Genomic DNA, 18656 nt, shown 5'->3' with positions numbered 1-18656 from the left:
TGTGTTTTGGGGGGGGGGGGGGACACGTATCCGTTAGGACGAGATTTATTCTAGATTCATGAATATTGTACAGACGGTTTTGTTGTGTAAGTATAATATGATATTGTAGTTGTGTTTTGGGGATTAGTTCATTTTTAAGTGCTTTTGTCTGTCTGCTGATTGACTTCATTGATATGGACTCCAGAGATTTTCACACGAGAGCAGCTGTTACTTCTACAGTCCACCTGTGTCCTGCAAGCATCTGATAATCCTGATCTAGTTGTGTGTGTGTGTGTGTGTGTGTACTGTATGTGCTCATGATAAACAGATATTTAATGACAAAGATTAACAGAACAACACAATTGGATGTTAAAAGACATTTGAAAATGCTTTTGGGATTTAGAAACATCACAATTGTTTACAGAATGTGTTCATTCTAAAATTAGTAACAGGGCATTGAATGATGGGAATAGTAACATCACCTCCCTCTGTTTTGCAGGAATGCAGTGGATGGGAATAAAAAGCTGTTTGCAATCTATGACACAAGGTAAGTTACTCATTGTGTATGATAAATAAAGTAAATTTCATAGCATTTTACACTCACTATTGCTTGATGCACGCTGGAATTTTTTACCCAAAAAATATAATTAGCTGAGAATTTACCTACCCTCAGGCCATCCAAGATGTAGGTGAGTTTCTTCATATGAATGGATTCAGAGAAATTACATTACATCACATTACAGCCCACCAATGGATATTTTGCAGTGAATGGGTGCCGCCAGAATCAGAATCCAAACAGCTGATAAAAACAACAACCTACAACGTGACTCCAATCCATCAATTAACATGTAAAGTGAAAATCTGCATGTTTGTAATAAACAAAACTATCATTAAGATGTTTTTAACTTCAAACCATTGTTTCCAGCTAAAATATGATTCCTCTATCCATATTATTGATTTCTCCAGTGGAAAAAGGTGTCTAATCTGTATCAGGGGAGAAATATGCACAGACCTAACACAGCTAACAAGCGAAAAACAGTCCTAAACTGTTCCAAATAAATATGATGGTGACTTTTGATGTGAGAGAATTACAGGGGATGGACTAAAGGAAACGTTATTATGGATATTGTGATGTTTTTATTAGCTGTATGAATTCTCATTCTGACGGCACCCATTCATCACAGAGGATCTCTGGTGAGCAAGTGAGATAATTGCTACATTTCTCCATATCTGTTGGAATGAAGAAACAAACCCATCTACATCTTAAATGGCCTGGGGGTGAGTAAACTTTCAGCTAATTTTAATTTTTAAGTGAACTATTCCTTTAATGTCTCAGGAGGCATCTATGCATCTCTTCATAGCATCACAGGAGTCTGAATCCTTCAATAGGTATTATGAGTGAATTTGCAGTGTTCTGTCTCAATCTAAAACAAATCAGACCCGCAATGTCAGCCACGTACATACATTATTCATTCAGCACAGTGCAATATTCACTCCATCCAGAGGATCTATTTATCTGTGTCCATTTAATCTGGAGGAGTGGTGGTGGCGTGCAGAGGAGAGAGGTCTTCTGCAGCTGCAATTTGACACAAATGGAAGGAAAAGCCATATCAATGAAAGCCAGTGCAACCATGTTTTAATTTCCCCTTTTTGTGATACTACATCACCCCTACAGTAGATCAAAAAACCACTTTGATAGCCCAGTGGGCAAAATAAAGAAAAGTGCCTTGTGAACTTTCGGACACGGCCTTCAGTGTTCAGTGAGGAGTAACTAGTTACATGTAACTAAATTACGTAATTTAATTACAAAATAAATTTAATTGTAATCAGTTACAGTTACTGAGAAAAAATGTGTCATTAAATTAGTTACTTTTGAAAATGTTAACGATTACAAAGGGGGTTTCATTTGAACTTTTTTACACACATACAGATTTAATTGATTTCTTTCAGAAATTGCAGAGACATCACTAATATATGAGAGACCAATGTTCCAGGAGTTTATAGGACACAGAATAGGACACATTCCTATTTGATAACTGTTTTATTTCCTATTTGGGTTTATGTATATGCTTTATTTTTTAAGTTTAACTGGGTTTTTTTCTCAGCCATTGTTAGATGCCAGTGTTTCCTGTCATAGATACGCAAAATTTAGATTTCAAAAACAGTGTCATATCTATTAAACTATTACTTGTTATGGTTTTAAATCTGTATTTAACCTCAGAATGATCTCAAAGTAAGTCTGATTTTGTGCTGGCTGTGTTTTAAAATTAAATTATTATAATCTTAATTCAAGGGAGAAAGGATTTTGAAAATGATCAGTGTTGAGTTCTACTGTAAGGATAGCGCTGCCTGGTTGAAAACATTAGAAATTTAGAAAAGTAATCAAATGTAATCAGTTACATTACTTTAATAAAGTAATTGAAATAGTTACACTACTTATTAAATTTGAGATAGGGTAACTTGTAATCTGTAACCTATTACATTTCCAAAGTAACCTTCCCAACACTGACGTCCTTATACATTACAATTAGAGGGGTCAGAGGACACCGGTCATTTTAAAGGCAAAGACAGGGATCATAGAAAAGGTTCCAGTCCTCCCACACCCTGTTTGACTAGTGTTACTTTAAAGGCTTTAACAGCATTTGGCTTGGTGTGTGACCGTGACTTGGTGCCATTTGCTCAACCCACACACTGAGGAGCCTTTGCATTTGCAGATGATGTGTGAGTGGAGTGCTTTGTTTGGATGATGGGATGTGGGTGTGTGTGGGTAAGTGCTGTTCAGAGCTACCCTAGCTTTCCATCTCTCTCCTTATAGTAGCTGCTCTTTATAAACGGTTATGCTGCAAGAAGCTTAGAAATAATTTCCTATATGTATGGCTACAAAGAAATTCCCGGAAACTTTTTTTTGCAACAATATTAAATACATATACTCTATTAATCCCAACATTGAGGTTAGAAGGTGAAAAAAGTACCACTGACATGATTCTATGATTTTTAGTTCTGTACAGAAAGGGGTTGTTGCAAAATTCAAAAGTGAATAATTAATATCCTGCCAGTTCATGAGTTTGAACTGTATTGGCCATGCCCTAAAGAAATTAAAACTGACATTTGAAATGGAATGATGGCAAAATAATTTTACAGATTTGCAATTCAACACAGGTAATGCATTCTGGGAAATGTAGTGTATATTCACCCGGTCCAAAAAAAAAAAAAAAGTTAATTTAATAAATAAGATTAAATACATAAATGAAATATAAAATTTCTATTGGTCTCATTTCAAAACATCTATCTATCTACATGTTTTTTTAAACAATATTTTGCCAAGCCAACACTAACATTTTTGATAAACTTTGATATTCTACTTAACATTAATGTTATATGAATTTAAAGTTCAGTTAATTTTATTTTCATTTACTGTAACTTCTCTGTTATTGAAACAATCTCTATTGTTTAAAGCACTATATAAATAATGGTGGCGTGACTTAATTCTATTTCCCTTCCAACCTCAATTCAAATTCAGTTCAAACTCAAAAACAAAAATGGAATTGAAAAGGCATTCAATGAATGGTAATCCTGGCATAGACAGGACCAACTGTCCTAAAATAGATTAAACAAGATTTGCTATCAATAAAAAATTAGGAGGGTTTGAATATATCTATCATCATAGACTAATGTAGTCCTAACACTTTTTCAGGCAGCGAATCAAAAGCTAAATATTGCTATACTAACAGAATGTACCTGAGGACACAAGAAGAACAAGCATCCAATAACATCTTAGTGGAGTCTCAACCCTCGCCTCTCTGGAATAAAGCTTCTGAAACAGTACCAGGAAGCACAGCCACATCACTCTGCATCCAGCGTCTGCTTCTAAAAGCATTAGGGCGGCATCAGTCCGCACACTACAGTCTTAATGCAGCGTGAGGGATTTAAAAAGGCCAAACTTCAACCACAGACCGTGTCAAATCCACCAAAAGCTCTCGTAAACAGCCTTTCCATTCAGTCAGAACAATGCGGACCTGTTTTTTGAACACAGGTCAAATTAACAGGATTAGTTTAATGAGTTTTTAAAGCTTGGTAGAAGCCATTACACTTGTGCCTAATATCCAGCAGACTGTCAAGCCTCACTGAAAATCTGATTATGTATAATAAAATTGTCTAGAGGCTAAATGGAGGAGCCTTAATATCCATTGATGGGGAGTGGTAGTGAGAACAAGTAATATATCAGATTGATTGTATCACAGAAGGTGTCAATAAAGCAAAATTCTTCTTCTTCCACTCTGTTACATGATGTTCTGTTTATCACTATTAGTATGCGTGTGCGCCATGCAGAGGTACAGTACAGGAGATGCCCTCCTAATAAATGTAATGTTCTAATAAAATAGAAAGCACTGCCATTTGATACCACCATAGATATTGCAGTTGAAATGATCTTCTCTGAGAGAGAAGGAGAGATTGCTAGTGTCCATAACACTCAAATGGAAGGAATGAGCTGAGTAGCAACTTAACATTTATTGATTGACTGATTGATTGATTGATCACACACCCTAAACGCATATTAAACCAACACGAAATTTTTGTGCTATATTTGTGACGTGTACATCTATAAGAAAGTGTTACCAGTGGTTACCTACTTGCAAATTGTCTTTTGTTTCTTGCACAATCTAGTTGTAGTCAAACTTCTGTGATCACTGACATTTTGTTGAAAAATACTGAGGAAACGAATCGATACTTTTATGGCCCCTACCCTAACCTGTGGTTCTCACTTCCAGCGTTCAAGTCACGGTAAGAAACCACCAATGATGTCTACCTGTCCTGAACAGCAAACGATTGATTTGCAACACAAGAAGTCGTGACTCAGTCATCATTGCAGATTTGTTTTGGGTTGCTTTCTCCTGACAAAGATTTCAAATGCACACCCACCAGCAACAATGGCAAAATACAGTAGCTGTTGATGAATAAATCGCCTAAAATACTTACCGTTTAATTGCTTTCCATGAACGAAGAGTTAAACAGAGGAGAAACCCCTCCCAGTCGTTCTCTTCAACTTTTACTCAAGTGTATACGCTTTTTTTTACTAGAGCATGAACCTGACGAAACCACACGTGTTGAACGATCTAGTTAAGTTTTTCGTTTGAATTGACTTGTAAAGAATTATTTCAATAAACTCCGCGCTATACACACCAACAAAATGTTGCTCGCGCCGAAGCTTGTGGGATGTCACGTGACCACTTTACTTATAGTGCTCAAATACCTCGTGCTCAAATACCAATTTCATCACACTCCGGTCGTCTCGGTCATCAGTTGTCGAATCAATAGTCGAACTTTCAGTTTCAGTTTTTCAGCTTCCAATTCTGACGGTTTTCCCGAGCGATCATCTAATAGCAGGCGCTTTTTGTTGGGTATATGTGAAAAATAAGTCAGCTGTCTCGACAGACCATCCTTTGCTTGTAGCTGAAACATAAAAAGAGGCGTAAGACTGAGACTTCAGCAGAGGGTATTCGGGACAGCACAGCTATACGGGCGTCAAAACCGAAGGATGGAGAAGATCTGGCTGAGCCCCAAACACCGACTCCCCTGCTGCAAGCCCCGGTAGTGTCTTGGGCAAAATGCATTGTATTTACCGAGCACCTAACCAAATAACGCAGTCTCCGCAAGAGAGCGAAAACCCGGATCGCAGCGATTTGTTTACGCGCGTTTGACAGTAATTGGAGTTCTTTAGCAAAAACCCACTTATGGAATAACGTAACCTGTTACCTACGCAAGGAAACCTTACAACGTCCGTTTTGTCGCTCGATTCCTTGCCTGAAAGAGTATAAGGAATGTTTGGAATACAGAAACGAAGGCTGTTTGGTGTTCTTTCGTTACCGGTAATTGTAGCAGTGATGTGCTGTGCTCAAAGGTAAGAAGAGCTGGTGGAGACCATGGCGCGAGAGCATAAACCTCCTGGGCTCTAATATGATGGAAATAACCTTCTTTATTATTTCTTTTCAGCGCCAATGAACCAGGAAACATGTCTTTTGTCAAAGAGACCGTGGACAAGCTTTTGAAAGGCTATGACATTCGTCTTCGACCAGACTTTGGAGGTATGATGTTGCTCACGTCATTATTTCTTACTTTTAAGGTTGCATAAGTATGTCAAGATTGTTTTTAACATTGATATAAAATAAATAAATGCTTTCAGTGAACTTGAGGATTAAGTTTTTCTTCTCATTTAAGGTGCACCTGTCGCAGTTGGCATGAGCATCGACGTGGCAAGCATAGACATGGTGTCTGAGGTCAACATGGTATGTCTGTTTATATCTTTAATTATTTATTGGGCCATTGATATGTAGCAGACCTTTGGACATGTCCGGTCATTCTATGTACCAGGAGGAGCGTTTAATGTCGCTGTCCATGGTTCTGAAATCTCATAGCTTAGTTTCATCTGCCTGTGAGCTTTGCTCAACCAGTTTTAGTGCCAAGGTCTAGTAAGGGAAGTGTTTTTAATATTAAAATCCTATCAGTACTACATTGTGGAGGATGTGGTATTTTCTCATCATGTTAATGCTTTCGTAGTGCAGATCTGCACCAGCAAATCACTTCCAATGTCAGATGATCACTTTGAAAAAAAGCTTGAAAGATATCCTGCTTGTTTTGGAACTAGAAACTGTATCAGTTTATTTTTTGCCAGTCAAAGTTTGCAACTACTGGCTGTATTAAAGTGTTAACGGTTCAATGATAGATAGTGAGCACAGTTGTTTCATGTACAACATAGATAAAAGTTTGATTTGGAGCATTAGTTGACACAATATGAAGTCTATGCTGACCGTGTTAGATTTGTTGATCTATATTTGACTTAATTTTGACTGTAGAACTCGTGCTGATTTGATTATACCTGCCAGAAACATTGCATCACAAGTCCTGAATGGTCCATATCCACATCATCATATGAGACCAGGTTGTCTCCATGGTGACTGTGTCCATTTCACAGTCATGAATATGCAGATGGGTTAGCCCTCTCACATGGGCACTGAGGGGAGGATGCTATCAGCTTAGAGTCCCACAAGGGGATGGGCACATATGCTAAAGACTGTGACACAAGAGGTGATCATCAGTCACCTGGACCTGTGTTTATACAGTTCTAAAGTTGATGGACACTGACATGATGAAATTGTTCAGTATCTGACCTCATCTGGGTAGCATGAGACTGTGTGTCAGTCACAGTGTGGTTCAAAAATGACATATTTGCACTTTATTTTCAGTTTCTGACATGGTTGTTCTCATGTTGTATTATTTATGAAGGCTTAATCTGATCTCAGATACACTGGCTTTGATTCGCTCTGCCATTGTGTCAAATTAGAGGATATGTGTGTGAGAGGTTTGTTGTCTGTCACTTGTGGTCTTACCTTTAAAGGTGAGAGTTTGAACAAGGTGCTCTAATCCTAGATTACCCCCAAACACGTCTATTGGATCTCAGAGCAGTGAAAGTCACATAACCCATGCAGTCACAGAAAATCTTACTCTTACAGCTTGAAAAATTACTTCATATCCTATGGAAGACCATTTCTGCCACACATAAAATAAAAAAAAAGAAGGTACTTTTGACTTTTCATCTCAATTGAGAATTGTGAGAAAAGTCAGAATTGCAAGTTATAAATTCAGATATATTTCAGACTTTCTAGCAATATATATCTAGTTTATATCTCACAAGTGTGACAGTTTTCTGAGAATTCTGAGTTACATCTCACAACTCTGAATTGCACGTTTATATATATAAATTCAGAGTTTATATCTCTCAATTAAATTGATCAAAAGTCACAGCAAAGACATTTAAAACGTTACAAAAGATTAAAAAAGAAAAGAAAAGAAAGTATTATAGTTTTCCAGAACAGTATGTATAGTCTGCAAATATAGGCTAACGGGTCCACGTTACCCAAATATTGTCCCCCTCAGTGGAGTCAGGTGTCAGTATTTCTCCTGTCTATTTCACAAAACAGAAAGGAGTAAATGATGCTCAAATGTTGACATTTAGACTTTTCAAGCACAGGTGTAACTGTATGTGATGTGTGTGATAGATTGATAGAGGTAATATAGTGACAGAATTGCACAACTGCCTCATCCAGCCATGATTAGTCCAACCTGTTAACTCTTGCCATTAGGCAGTGAGTCACAGGAAAACGTGTCCTGATTGACTGACATATCCACGGCTTTTCTTACACCCCTGTTGACTGTGACAAGGCCTGATTGTGTGGTGTAGTGTATAAATAGCTGGCTGCCATGGCAATGAGGCTCACTCTTGCAGAGTGTCAGGTGGGCAGGCAGTGTGTGCGCATGTGTGTTTTGAACGTTAAATTGTGGTACCTCATTAGCTAGACTGACGTGCCAGATATGGACATGAAACACATCAAGATTTTAGTTTGTGCATGTGTTAATGAAACCAAGAAGAAGGAAATCAATGGAGTGGATGTTTTTTGAATGTCTTGCCATCACGTTATATGACAAAAGTAACAGTCCCAGAGGTTCTGTAGTGACATGGATAGACATTACAGGAGACATTTGTGCTTTCCCCACAGCATTCAAGAGCATAGTCTGAGACAAGGCTGTTACACTGAGATGCTTTTCAGATTTTTACCCCAGAGGCTTGTTTTTGCTGTTTTCCCTGGGTTTCCTCTGAATATCTTCATTGGTTTTTACTCAAGCTCTAAAATAATCACTCTTTACTGTGGCAGTTGTGGTCTAATCATATCATACCCTGAAGTTTGTTCTTGAAAGTTACACCAATGTTTCTGGTGCAGTACAAGTAAAACTCTATGAAGTCTATATTGATTACCACAAAACTGTGATATTTTAGTATTATTAATATATTATTATAGTATTTATTAATATTTTGAATTGGCTTTTATTTTTACATTTTGAAATTTCTGTCTTCATTTTTAAGTTTTAGTAATGTTATGTGCTTTTGTCATTTTATCAGTTTGAAAAATAAATATTAATAGCTTTAATTTACTTGTATTTCAGTTTTAGTTTTAGTAATTTTGAATTTCAATTTAAACTTATTTTAATTAGCTGCTAAGACAACATTTCTACTTTTCGTTTCTTTTTTGTTTTTCTTTTTTTATATTTATTTTTTATTTCTGCTTTTTTGAATTAGACAAAAATGTTAATATTTTTCATTTTATTTCTGTTTATTTTTTTTATTGTTGTTGTTGTTAACTACAACAACATTGCCAATAATTGCACAGAAGATTATTTCAACAAATAGAACAGAAGTCATGTTTACAGAATTGTCTACAGAAAAAAGTTACAGAAAAGTCAGTTAACCATATCATAACTTTAAATTTGTCCATGAAAGGGATGCTCAGACTTAGAAACAAGCTTTATATTACAATGGGTGTTAACTAATTGAAGCTTTACTTAGTAATGATTTCTGTAATTTGTTTCTATCAAAATATGTGTTGTTTGGTTATTGTTTAAAGGGGTCCTATTATGCTCTTTTACAAAGGTGTACTAGAACATGCTCTCATGCTTGGTGGTTCGAAAAACCACCAACTATTTTTCACATAATTTACATTATTAAAATACCTTTCTCCCCAGCCTGGCACAAACGGCTCGATTAGTTTCGGCTTTGATGAAGGTCCACCTTCCGAAAAACAAAATGTGTTGTGATTGGTTAGCTGTCCCAGTGCGTTGTGATTGGCGAACAGCTTAGACGGTGTTTCAATACTGCCACGCCCCTTGCTCCGTCTTTCAACAAAAAGCTTTTTGACGAATCCGGCAGGCACTGTACTCCCACATGTTGTGGAAGCTGTCCTCAGTAAAATGCGCAGCACACAATAGCAAATTGGGGTTATAATGCTCAGGGACCGAGTTACAAAATAAATTGCAACCACTGTTTCCTGACATCATCCGCTTTCGGAAGCCCAAACAAAGACGTTTGGGCACGGAGGTGAAAAAAAACTGCGTTTCAGGTGGTCAAGCACCGGACGAGAAGCGCAGCGTCGCATCGCGCCACATCTTTAAAATTCAAATACATTATTTTCTATGAGTGTAGGCACATCGGCGGCACCGTTCGGCGTCTGTCCGCGGCGCCCAGCTACATCGTGTTGTACTTGTAAGAATTGTTCTAGACATGCCGAAAATTTGAAGCTACAGCACAGCAGCTCTTCTTCTTCATTTTCTCTGATGCACTAACTCTGCAGCAGCACTTCTTCTTCGTCGTCTCGTCTGATGCACTCACTCAATCAAGCGTTCTAACCACAACCTCGCCCCTCCCCACCCCCCAGCCATTCGAATTTCTGTAGGCGGGAATTATTTTTAATGATATTCTTATGGGCCGCTTTGTGATATCACAAAGCCCGGAAAACAAACGCTGTAGTCAAACGAGCCATCCGTTGTAGTTCTTGAAAAGGGATTTTTTTTAAGTGAAATATCTCCCTTTGGAGTGGACTTTGAGACTTTGAGACCAAACATACACACTACACACTGACTAAACTTTTAAAAGTGAAAAAGCATAATAGGACCCCTTTAAGGTAGATTAAACTACAGTTATGTGTTCTTGTGGGTGAGTTTGTTTAATGTAAACATCACTTCAAGCATAGATAAATGACATCTCTTCCTATTTCCCAGCTTTCCATGGTTGTAAAAATTGAAGGATTGGATATAACCTTGCTCAAACAAGGTTGGTAAGTGATTCAGGCACGCTAATCACATTTAACAGGTATAATGTAAAGTGTTAGGTCATACGTAAATGCTTAATAAAGTATTTTAAAGTTTATTTTGGTGCATTACCTTGTCCCACTTTCAGTGGAAATGCATTACTGTGAGCACAATCTTTGTTTGCTTGTTTTACCAATAGAGGGACAAGTTAAAATTGTTTTAGCTGAACTTGTTTTGAACCCGGAACATTCCTTTAAAGCAGGTTTATGTTCCTTTTCCTCACAGTTGCTATTTTGGTAGACATCTCCTTACATGCCTGAGTAAAAAACCAATATTGTAGGATTCTGTAAATGGAAATGTATTACATTATGAACCAAATAGCTTCAGCTTGAAATGTGATCCATGCACTGTCTAATAAGGTCTGCTTTTTAATGTTGTGCTCTTGATGTCAGTGCATGCAGCGGCATTCTGTCTTCAGACCGGAAGTGATAGGGCTGTTAAAGACTAAAAGCTCTCATGTTGTCAGTGGTGTAAACCCAGTGCCTTGAGTAAAAAGGATTTGCCTTATGTACATTACATTTTACTGTACCAGCACCTCCCTCCCTCATCTCTTTTAAAATCAGGGAATGGGAATGTCATTACACACACAGAGGCGTATTTTCACTCCCAGAGTTGAGCTGTAGTGCAAGAATTATGGCATGAAGTATCCTATTCCAAGACGTCTGTCAGCAAGATTACTTGGAAAAAGCAAAAAAAGTGTTGAAAATATAACACTATTCCATAAAAATGAATTAAATACAATTTGCATCTAACGGACCGTGCTGCTTACACAGCCTCTCTTGAGGAGGGCCCGGCACAGGCGGTATTAAATTACCCTGTCAAAATGTGCTGTTAGCAAGCAGAATATTTCTCAGAAATCAAAAGCATTCAGACATAATCAATATACTGCTGCTGTTCTGTGTTCAGTCAGGAGGGTGAATCTCACGAAACCTGTCAAGAGCAGTTGGGGTAATACATATACTGTATATTACCCCAAGATATCCCAAAATGAAAATTTGCTTTAAATTTACTCACCCTCAAGATGCAGATAAGTTTGTTTCTTCACGGAACAAATTTTAAGAAATTTAGCATTACATCACTTGCTCAACCAATGGATCCTTTGTGGTGAATGGGTGCAGTCCAAACAGCTGATAAAAACATCAATAATCTACAAGTAATCCACATGACTCCAGTCCATCAATTAATGTCTTGTGAAGCAAAAAGCTTTTGTGATAAAAGTCCATAATAAATATCAATAATATTGCTTTCTCCATATTTCTCCTTCTCATATTTTTGATATCTTAAAGCCTTCATTCATTATTTAATTATTTTTCTTGGTTTTTTTTAGGTGAAATGTGACTTAGACATGCTATCGTGAGATTCACATAGAAAAGACTCTCCAGATCACTATTATGTATACAATTAAAGGTATATCATGCCTCTCTTTCTCTTTCTCCATATGCTTTGATGGGCAGTCTGGGTCATTGGATGCTTTCCTGACATCTGAAGCCAGGGAACATTTTATAAGTGCTACTGACGCACAGGACTGAAATTCTCATCCGTGCACAAACACGAATGAAACATATTCAGCGTGATAGTACTGCATGGATACACAGCAGATGATCGCTCTGGCACAATGTGTGTGGCAAGTATAAGTGGTTGCCCTGGAAACCAATATCATCTTTAGTCAGGATTTGAAGATGTTTGTGGTACTTACCCAGGTGAAGAGGGAGGTGGGGGTGGCTTTATGAAATTACAATTTTTTATTTAAAAAAAAAAAGCATGTTTGCTGAAAGTGTAATTATACCTACAAAAAAAGCTCCCATCGTACCTGCTGCTTTCTGGTCAAGCATAAAAAAAAACTGTCAAATGAATCTGTTGATCTTCATGATACAAAGAAGCTTTCAAAAACATGATGATCCAGTTATGATGAATGCTGGTGATTTCCTTTCATTTAATGCAGCCATAACCTGACAATTGAGTTTGGTCAAAGAGCTTTTAAGGTGAAAGCGAGAGAAGGAAAATGCACAGAAATCAAAGAATGCTCGGAAAGCCTCAGAAACGCACAAGGTATCGGCCTAGAGCTCAGCACGCCTGTGTGGGCGTTCTGCGGAGAGAGAGCGTCGTCAAGGAGACCGGAATTATTAATATATTTAGTCTTTTGTCTGCTCTCGCCCCCTTTATTTTTAGCCCGATAGTCGGTTTTGTGGCCTGTAATTGTTCAATCAGGCGTAATATCAGTGTATAGAAGTGTTAACTCTGAACTTCGCTAAGTGCCTATTATCTCCACCTTTAGGATAAATAGGTGTGCTTTGGGAAGTGTTTCCTTCCAGCGACTGGTATGTGTCATATGACCTGAAGGCAAATGGAGCAGGTTGCGGTCTAAGTGCCCTCTAAAAACAGTTTATGTGGGCCATGAGGTGACATTCAGGGGTTCTCCTCTTCAATTATAAATGGAACTGTGTGTTAAGAGGACATCCCACTGTTTAAATCCCCCCAAAATGTCCCGTTAGATACTCTCAGGCTCAGACACAGGACGTTCACACACGCAGAATGCACTGCAAAGCCCCTGAGCTTATCCCTGCAGAGCACTAGCAGGCAATGGAGAGGGCAAGCAGCAAGATCACGCTGTGACATCAGCCTCTTTGAACACCATGTTAACTACAGCCTGTTGAGTTGCAGAGCTCTGGGGATGAGTGCCTCTTTCTGCTCTTAGGAATTCATCCACTGTTAGTAGGAAGCTTTTTTTTCCCTGTGCGCTTAACAATGGTTGTCTTTCCTCCATGCTGTTGTTTGCATGAGAGGAAGCACATTGATGTCAGGAGGAAAATCAATATCATATGAAAGAAAACTGGCTCTATGACTGACCTGAACCTTGAGCTGCCAGATGTAATTTCTGAGCAGTGGATGCAAGAGCCCAACGCTTCTGGAGTCAAAAGTAGTTGGAGCCATTAGGATTTTTTTTTAAATTCACAAGTCCAGTTCCTTTTAGTATATTAAAGAGATAATTCACTCAAAAAATTTAATTCTGTCATAGTTTAAGTGTCATCACTTTACATGTGACTTTTTTCTTCTGTGGAGCAAAATAAGATATTTTTGAAAAATTGTGGTATTTGTCATACAATGAAAGTCAATGTTATTTGGACCCATTTAACTTTGTAAAAGTTCTTTCTAAAGAAGAAGAAAGAAAGACAAAGAGGTTTGTAATTACATGAAGATGAGTAAATAAAATAATTTTTATTTTGGAGTAAACTATCTCTTTAAGAAATAAATCAATGGCATAGTTTTCATTAATATTTATAAAGTACTATTGACAAAATGCATAATGCATGTCTTTAACTCCATGTTGGTATATGAACATTCAGTAACTACACTGATTTAGGTCTCCTGTTAAGTGTAAGCTGTACGCACTAAAAGGAACTGACTCATTATTGTCATTCATGAATCGGACTACACTGTTTGCACTGTATGCTTTTGATTCACTAGCAAGAATCAGTCCATAAGAGTCATTTGTTCTGTATTTGAATGTCCAAGATAACAAGGCAAGGCAAGTGTATTAATATAGCACATTTCATACACAGTGGTAATTCAAAGTGCTTTACATAAAAGGAAGTAAAATAATCATAAAAAATAATCACATCAATAAAACAAGGAATTTTAAAACTTTTAAAATGAAATTAAAAATGTATTTTAAATTAATTTAAAACAGTTAAAAATAGAAAATAATTATACATCTGATCTCTTCTGGAAGTTGGTTCCAGCTGTGGGCGGCATAATAGCTAAAAGCAGACTCCCTTGTTTTGTGTGAACTCTTGGTATTTCTAACTGACTCGATCCTAATGATCTGAGTGGTCTGTTAGGTTTATATTCAGTGAGCATATCTGCAATGTATTTAGGCCCTAGGCCATTGAGTGATTTATAAACGAGTAAAAGTACTTTAAAATCAATCCTAAATTTAACTGGAAGCCAGTGTAAGGACCTGAGGACTGGTGTGATATGCTCAGATTTTCTGGTTCTAGTCAGAATCCTGGCAGCAGCGTTCTGGATGAGTTGCAGCTGTCTAATGGTCTTCTTGGGAAGGCCGGTGAGGAGACCATTACAACAGTCCCCCCTGTTGGTGATAAAGGCATGAACAAGTTTCTACAAGTCTTGACTGGAAACAGAACATCTAATTCTTGCAATGTTTTTGAGATGGTAGTATGTTGATTTAGTTACTGCTTTGACATGACTACTGAAACTAAGGTCTGTCTCCAGAATCACACCAAGATTCTTGACTTGATTTTTAGTTGTTTGACCCCTAGAGTCAAGGTATACATTCACCTTGAGAACTTCATCTTTGTTTCCAAATACAATGACTTCAGTTTTCTCCTTGTTTAACTGAAGAAAGTTCTGGCACATCCAACTGTTAATTTCATCAATCCATTGGCAGAGGGAGTCAATGGGGCTGTAGTCATTTGGCCATAAGGCTAGGTAAATCTGGTTCTCTTTCTAACATTCGTTCAGTATCTCACTATGGGAACGCCTCAGGCATGACTGATCGCGGAAGCACCAATAACACCACGTCTGCCAACTATGGCAGACCAATCGCTGCAATGATCAGGGAGTCCCGCCTCCCTGTATATAAACCACAGCTACCTGCCATTTCATCATTCTCGCTCTCTTCCCTGTGAACATTTTCGGAAGCTGGCTAAGCAGACTTCGAGAATTATTTGCTTAACAGTTTACAGACGGAGCCGCGAGGTAACGTCCCAAATGCAATATATTCCTAACGTTTGTTGTTAAATTTTCAATTTATTTTCCAAGTTTTTGGGGGCGCTCACCACGCACCAAAAAGAAGGAAAAGGAGAGCTCTCTATCGCAGTACAGCTCCGTACTAGTTGTCACGTTGTGGTGGGCTTACCGTACAAAGAGAGTGCAGGCCCCATGGCCACTGCGAAAGAGCCGGAGAGCCCCGGAGGAAAAGGTCTTCCTCCACATCCGTAGCCCAAACTTTAAAAATGGTTTTTGTTCATTTATTTTAAATTGTTCTGGTTTAATCACGATCAGATTTTTTCTAGATCCTGCATTAAATTTATATTTTGACCTCACTATTCGGGGAACAGACACAGTCTTTATAGATTGGACAGCACAAGTACTTCTATCATTTAAGCGGGTAGAACACAAGTCATCAGGGCAGTTATTTGAGATTTGACTTACTAGTCACATGGAGCGCAGCGTCCTGGACTGTGGATTTCTGCGAAGAATTCACATGGCCTCTGCATCTCCTGTTTGGGCGCTAAACACGCTTAGGCAGCTCTGTCTAACCCCGAGGGCTGTCCTCACTGCACAAAGTTCTCGGCTAAAACCCGAGAGTGGAGTGGTAGTAGCTGGGAAGTCGGACCCATGTCTCTCTGCTCAACCCAGAGAGGAACCGATGGATTGTCCGCAGGCCGTCAGCTAGTGGGGAGAGATGATGGAGAGGGTGTCACCCGTCCTTCCCCCACTGTTCGAAGATCCGTTAGCGGGAGAGGAAGACGACGAGGATGAAGTGTTGTCGGCCATCCTCAAGGATGAGGATGACGAGGATGAAGATGACGAGGATGAAGATGCTATTCTTCCCCCAAATCAGTCGTGTCCACCGAGTGCACAAGATGTGAGTTCACCCTCCCCTGTACAGATGGTCACGGATCTACTTGAGGTCTGTCGCACGGCCGCGACTAAACTGTCGATCGACTGGCCATCCCAACCGGCAGGTCAGTGGGCTGAAAGAGATTTGTATGATGGAAACGTCACATCTCCCTCCAGCGAGGCAGTTTATTCCAGCCGTCCCGGCTTGTGTGGCTGAAATGAAGAGGTTTTGGGACAAGCCTTTTTCCCACCATGTGCCCGTCAAGGGCTTCTCAAGGCTGGATGTTCAGGGAATGGAGGATTTGGGGATGGCGGATCCTCCCCCTGTCGAATCTTCTGTGGCTAATCATTTGCACGCAAGTCTCAGGGCAGCACTCTCTGCAACCGGAGCCTCGCTGCCAGGGAAAACAGAACACTTCGCCGCCTCTGTTTTTCAAAAGATCTATAAATCAAATGACATTATATTCTGCAGTTCTTCCCTGTTGTACCGAATATCTATACTTTTCAAATTATCACATCGAAGTTAGAAATTCAAATATTGTGACAAAATTAATTTTGTAGGGTGCCACAAATTTGTTAAAATTTCCAAAGGGTGCCGCGACTAAAGAAAGGTTGGGAAACACTGATTTAGAAGACGAAAACCAAACAAAGTTAAGTCTGACACAGAGAAAGGGACCGATGGCCGGCCAGCCGGGGTTCGTCTTTATTTAAATTTATGTGTGTGTACTTCTAACATGTTTGGTTGGTAAAATAAATGTTGTAAATTCAAATCAGAGCATCTTCCGTGTCTGGAATGGATGTATTCTTGAGTCTATAAGGTAACAATAATATAATAAGATAACCTTGTTTGAAATGGGTTTGGCTAAAAGAAAATTTTGGTTTCGTCTATACTACTAGGTACTTATATTATATTGACTGGGTTAAATAGAATTGCATTTCTAAAAAGAGACTAAAATACAATTTTCATAGACTAAAATGTCATCAGTTTTCATCGACTAAAACTAGACGAAAATAGTCATGGATAATTCTGACTAAAATAAGACTAAAATGCTCAGACTTTTAGTTTACTAAAACTTGACTAGATTAAAAAGAGTATGAACGTGACTAAAACTAATAAAAACTAAAATCACAGCTTCACACAAAGACTAGACTAAAACTAAAATTAAAACAGGCCGCCAAAAACAACACTTGTGTGAACATTAAGTAGCAAAACGGATGACACACCAGTCAGAATAAGGAGCACAAGTGATTATGTGATTTGGAAAATGAATCCTGGTTAGTGGGAGACAAAGAGGAAGAGGAGGGGAAAAGAAAACTGAAGGGGACGGGGTCAAAGGACATTTATTCCTGATGAAATACATAGCACTATAGTTGATCATGTTCTTGTGCATGAGGACAGCTGGCCTACAGGCTCATCTACAGGCTTTCAATACTACTTACAGATAAAATATAATGACAGAACAGTAGCAGTACTTCAGATGAGAGACCTTTTACTTTTTATATATATGTACAGTAAATACTGAAGAACAAGTTGTACACCCTCAAACTCATAACTGCTGAACTGATTTGTAGCTAAGTACAGTACTTCTTACATGTACTGTATTTTTGCAGAACTAAGAGATAACTCTATATTCTGTTGTGTTCATATGCAATTCTTTGGTATTTGACCTTTTCCTTTCTACAGTAGTGCTTTTCATCTACTGTACTGTACCGTTTTTCTCGATTGCTAACACACTATAACTGATTCATTTGGCACAATTTTCCAAACCATTCATACAGTTCTTGAAACAAAGACACGTTTCTTAAAACTTTTAACACATTTCACCTTTTTTCACACATACTCCAATTTGCTCAGTGTTTTCTGCAAAAATCTACACAAGAACGGCATAATTTTGCACAGGTTTAACCATGTTCTCATTTAGAAAACACAAACACACAATATAACTGCAATTATTTGGTATTTGACCTTTTCCTTTCTAGTGCTTTTCATCTAGTGTACTGTAAGATCTCTTTACAGCAGTGTAATGAAAATAATATTTTCTTACTGTAAAGCTTATTGTTGAATTTGACTGTATCTGCTATATTTACTGTAACACGTATCTGCTCAAATTATGTTGTATACTGTAATAGACATTGAGCTTTAAAATGATACCCGATTGCCAAAAGAAGGTTTTTGCAACAGTGTTATGAATTGATCTCATTAGTGTGTAAGACTATGTTGTTGTGTGTGTTTCTGAGGGCTTGTGTGTTATGTCTGAGGGCGAAGTTTGTTTTTTTTCAGCAAGATTGAATAGTTTGGGTGGAGAGCTTCATTTTGACCTGAAAATAGGAAGTATGGGGAATTGGGTGAGAAGTTATGGATTTGTGTTTAGAGTTTCGAGAAAAGGAGTCACAAT

At 38.2% G+C, this 18656-nt stretch overlaps 1 protein-coding gene across 2 annotated transcripts in view; it reads left to right on the top strand.

Moving 5' to 3' along the window:
- The window catches only part of LOC107585149 (gamma-aminobutyric acid receptor subunit beta-3-like), an 83396-nt gene that overhangs the window by 21028 nt on the left and 43712 nt on the right, over positions 1-18656 (top strand). Inside the window, exons 2-4 of one of the 2 annotated variants that reach the window (XM_016272041.1) lie at positions 479-526; positions 5971-6062; positions 6196-6263. In XM_016272041.1, coding sequence (XP_016127527.1) covers positions 479-526; positions 5971-6062; positions 6196-6263 — 208 coding nt within the window. Of the gene's footprint in view, positions 1-478; positions 527-5731; positions 5879-5970; positions 6063-6195; positions 6264-18656 lie in introns of those variants that run through there. The other variant, XM_016272042.1, reaches the window with a different exon arrangement.

The sequence above is a fragment of the Sinocyclocheilus grahami genome, unplaced genomic scaffold, assembly GCF_001515645.1.
Source record: "Sinocyclocheilus grahami isolate Dianchi unplaced genomic scaffold, SAMN03320097.WGS_v1.1 scaffold67.1, whole genome shotgun sequence".
Taxonomy (NCBI): Eukaryota; Metazoa; Chordata; class Actinopteri; order Cypriniformes; family Cyprinidae; genus Sinocyclocheilus; species Sinocyclocheilus grahami.
Note: the sequence above shows the minus strand (reverse complement) of the source record. Positions and strands in the feature narration are given on the sequence as shown.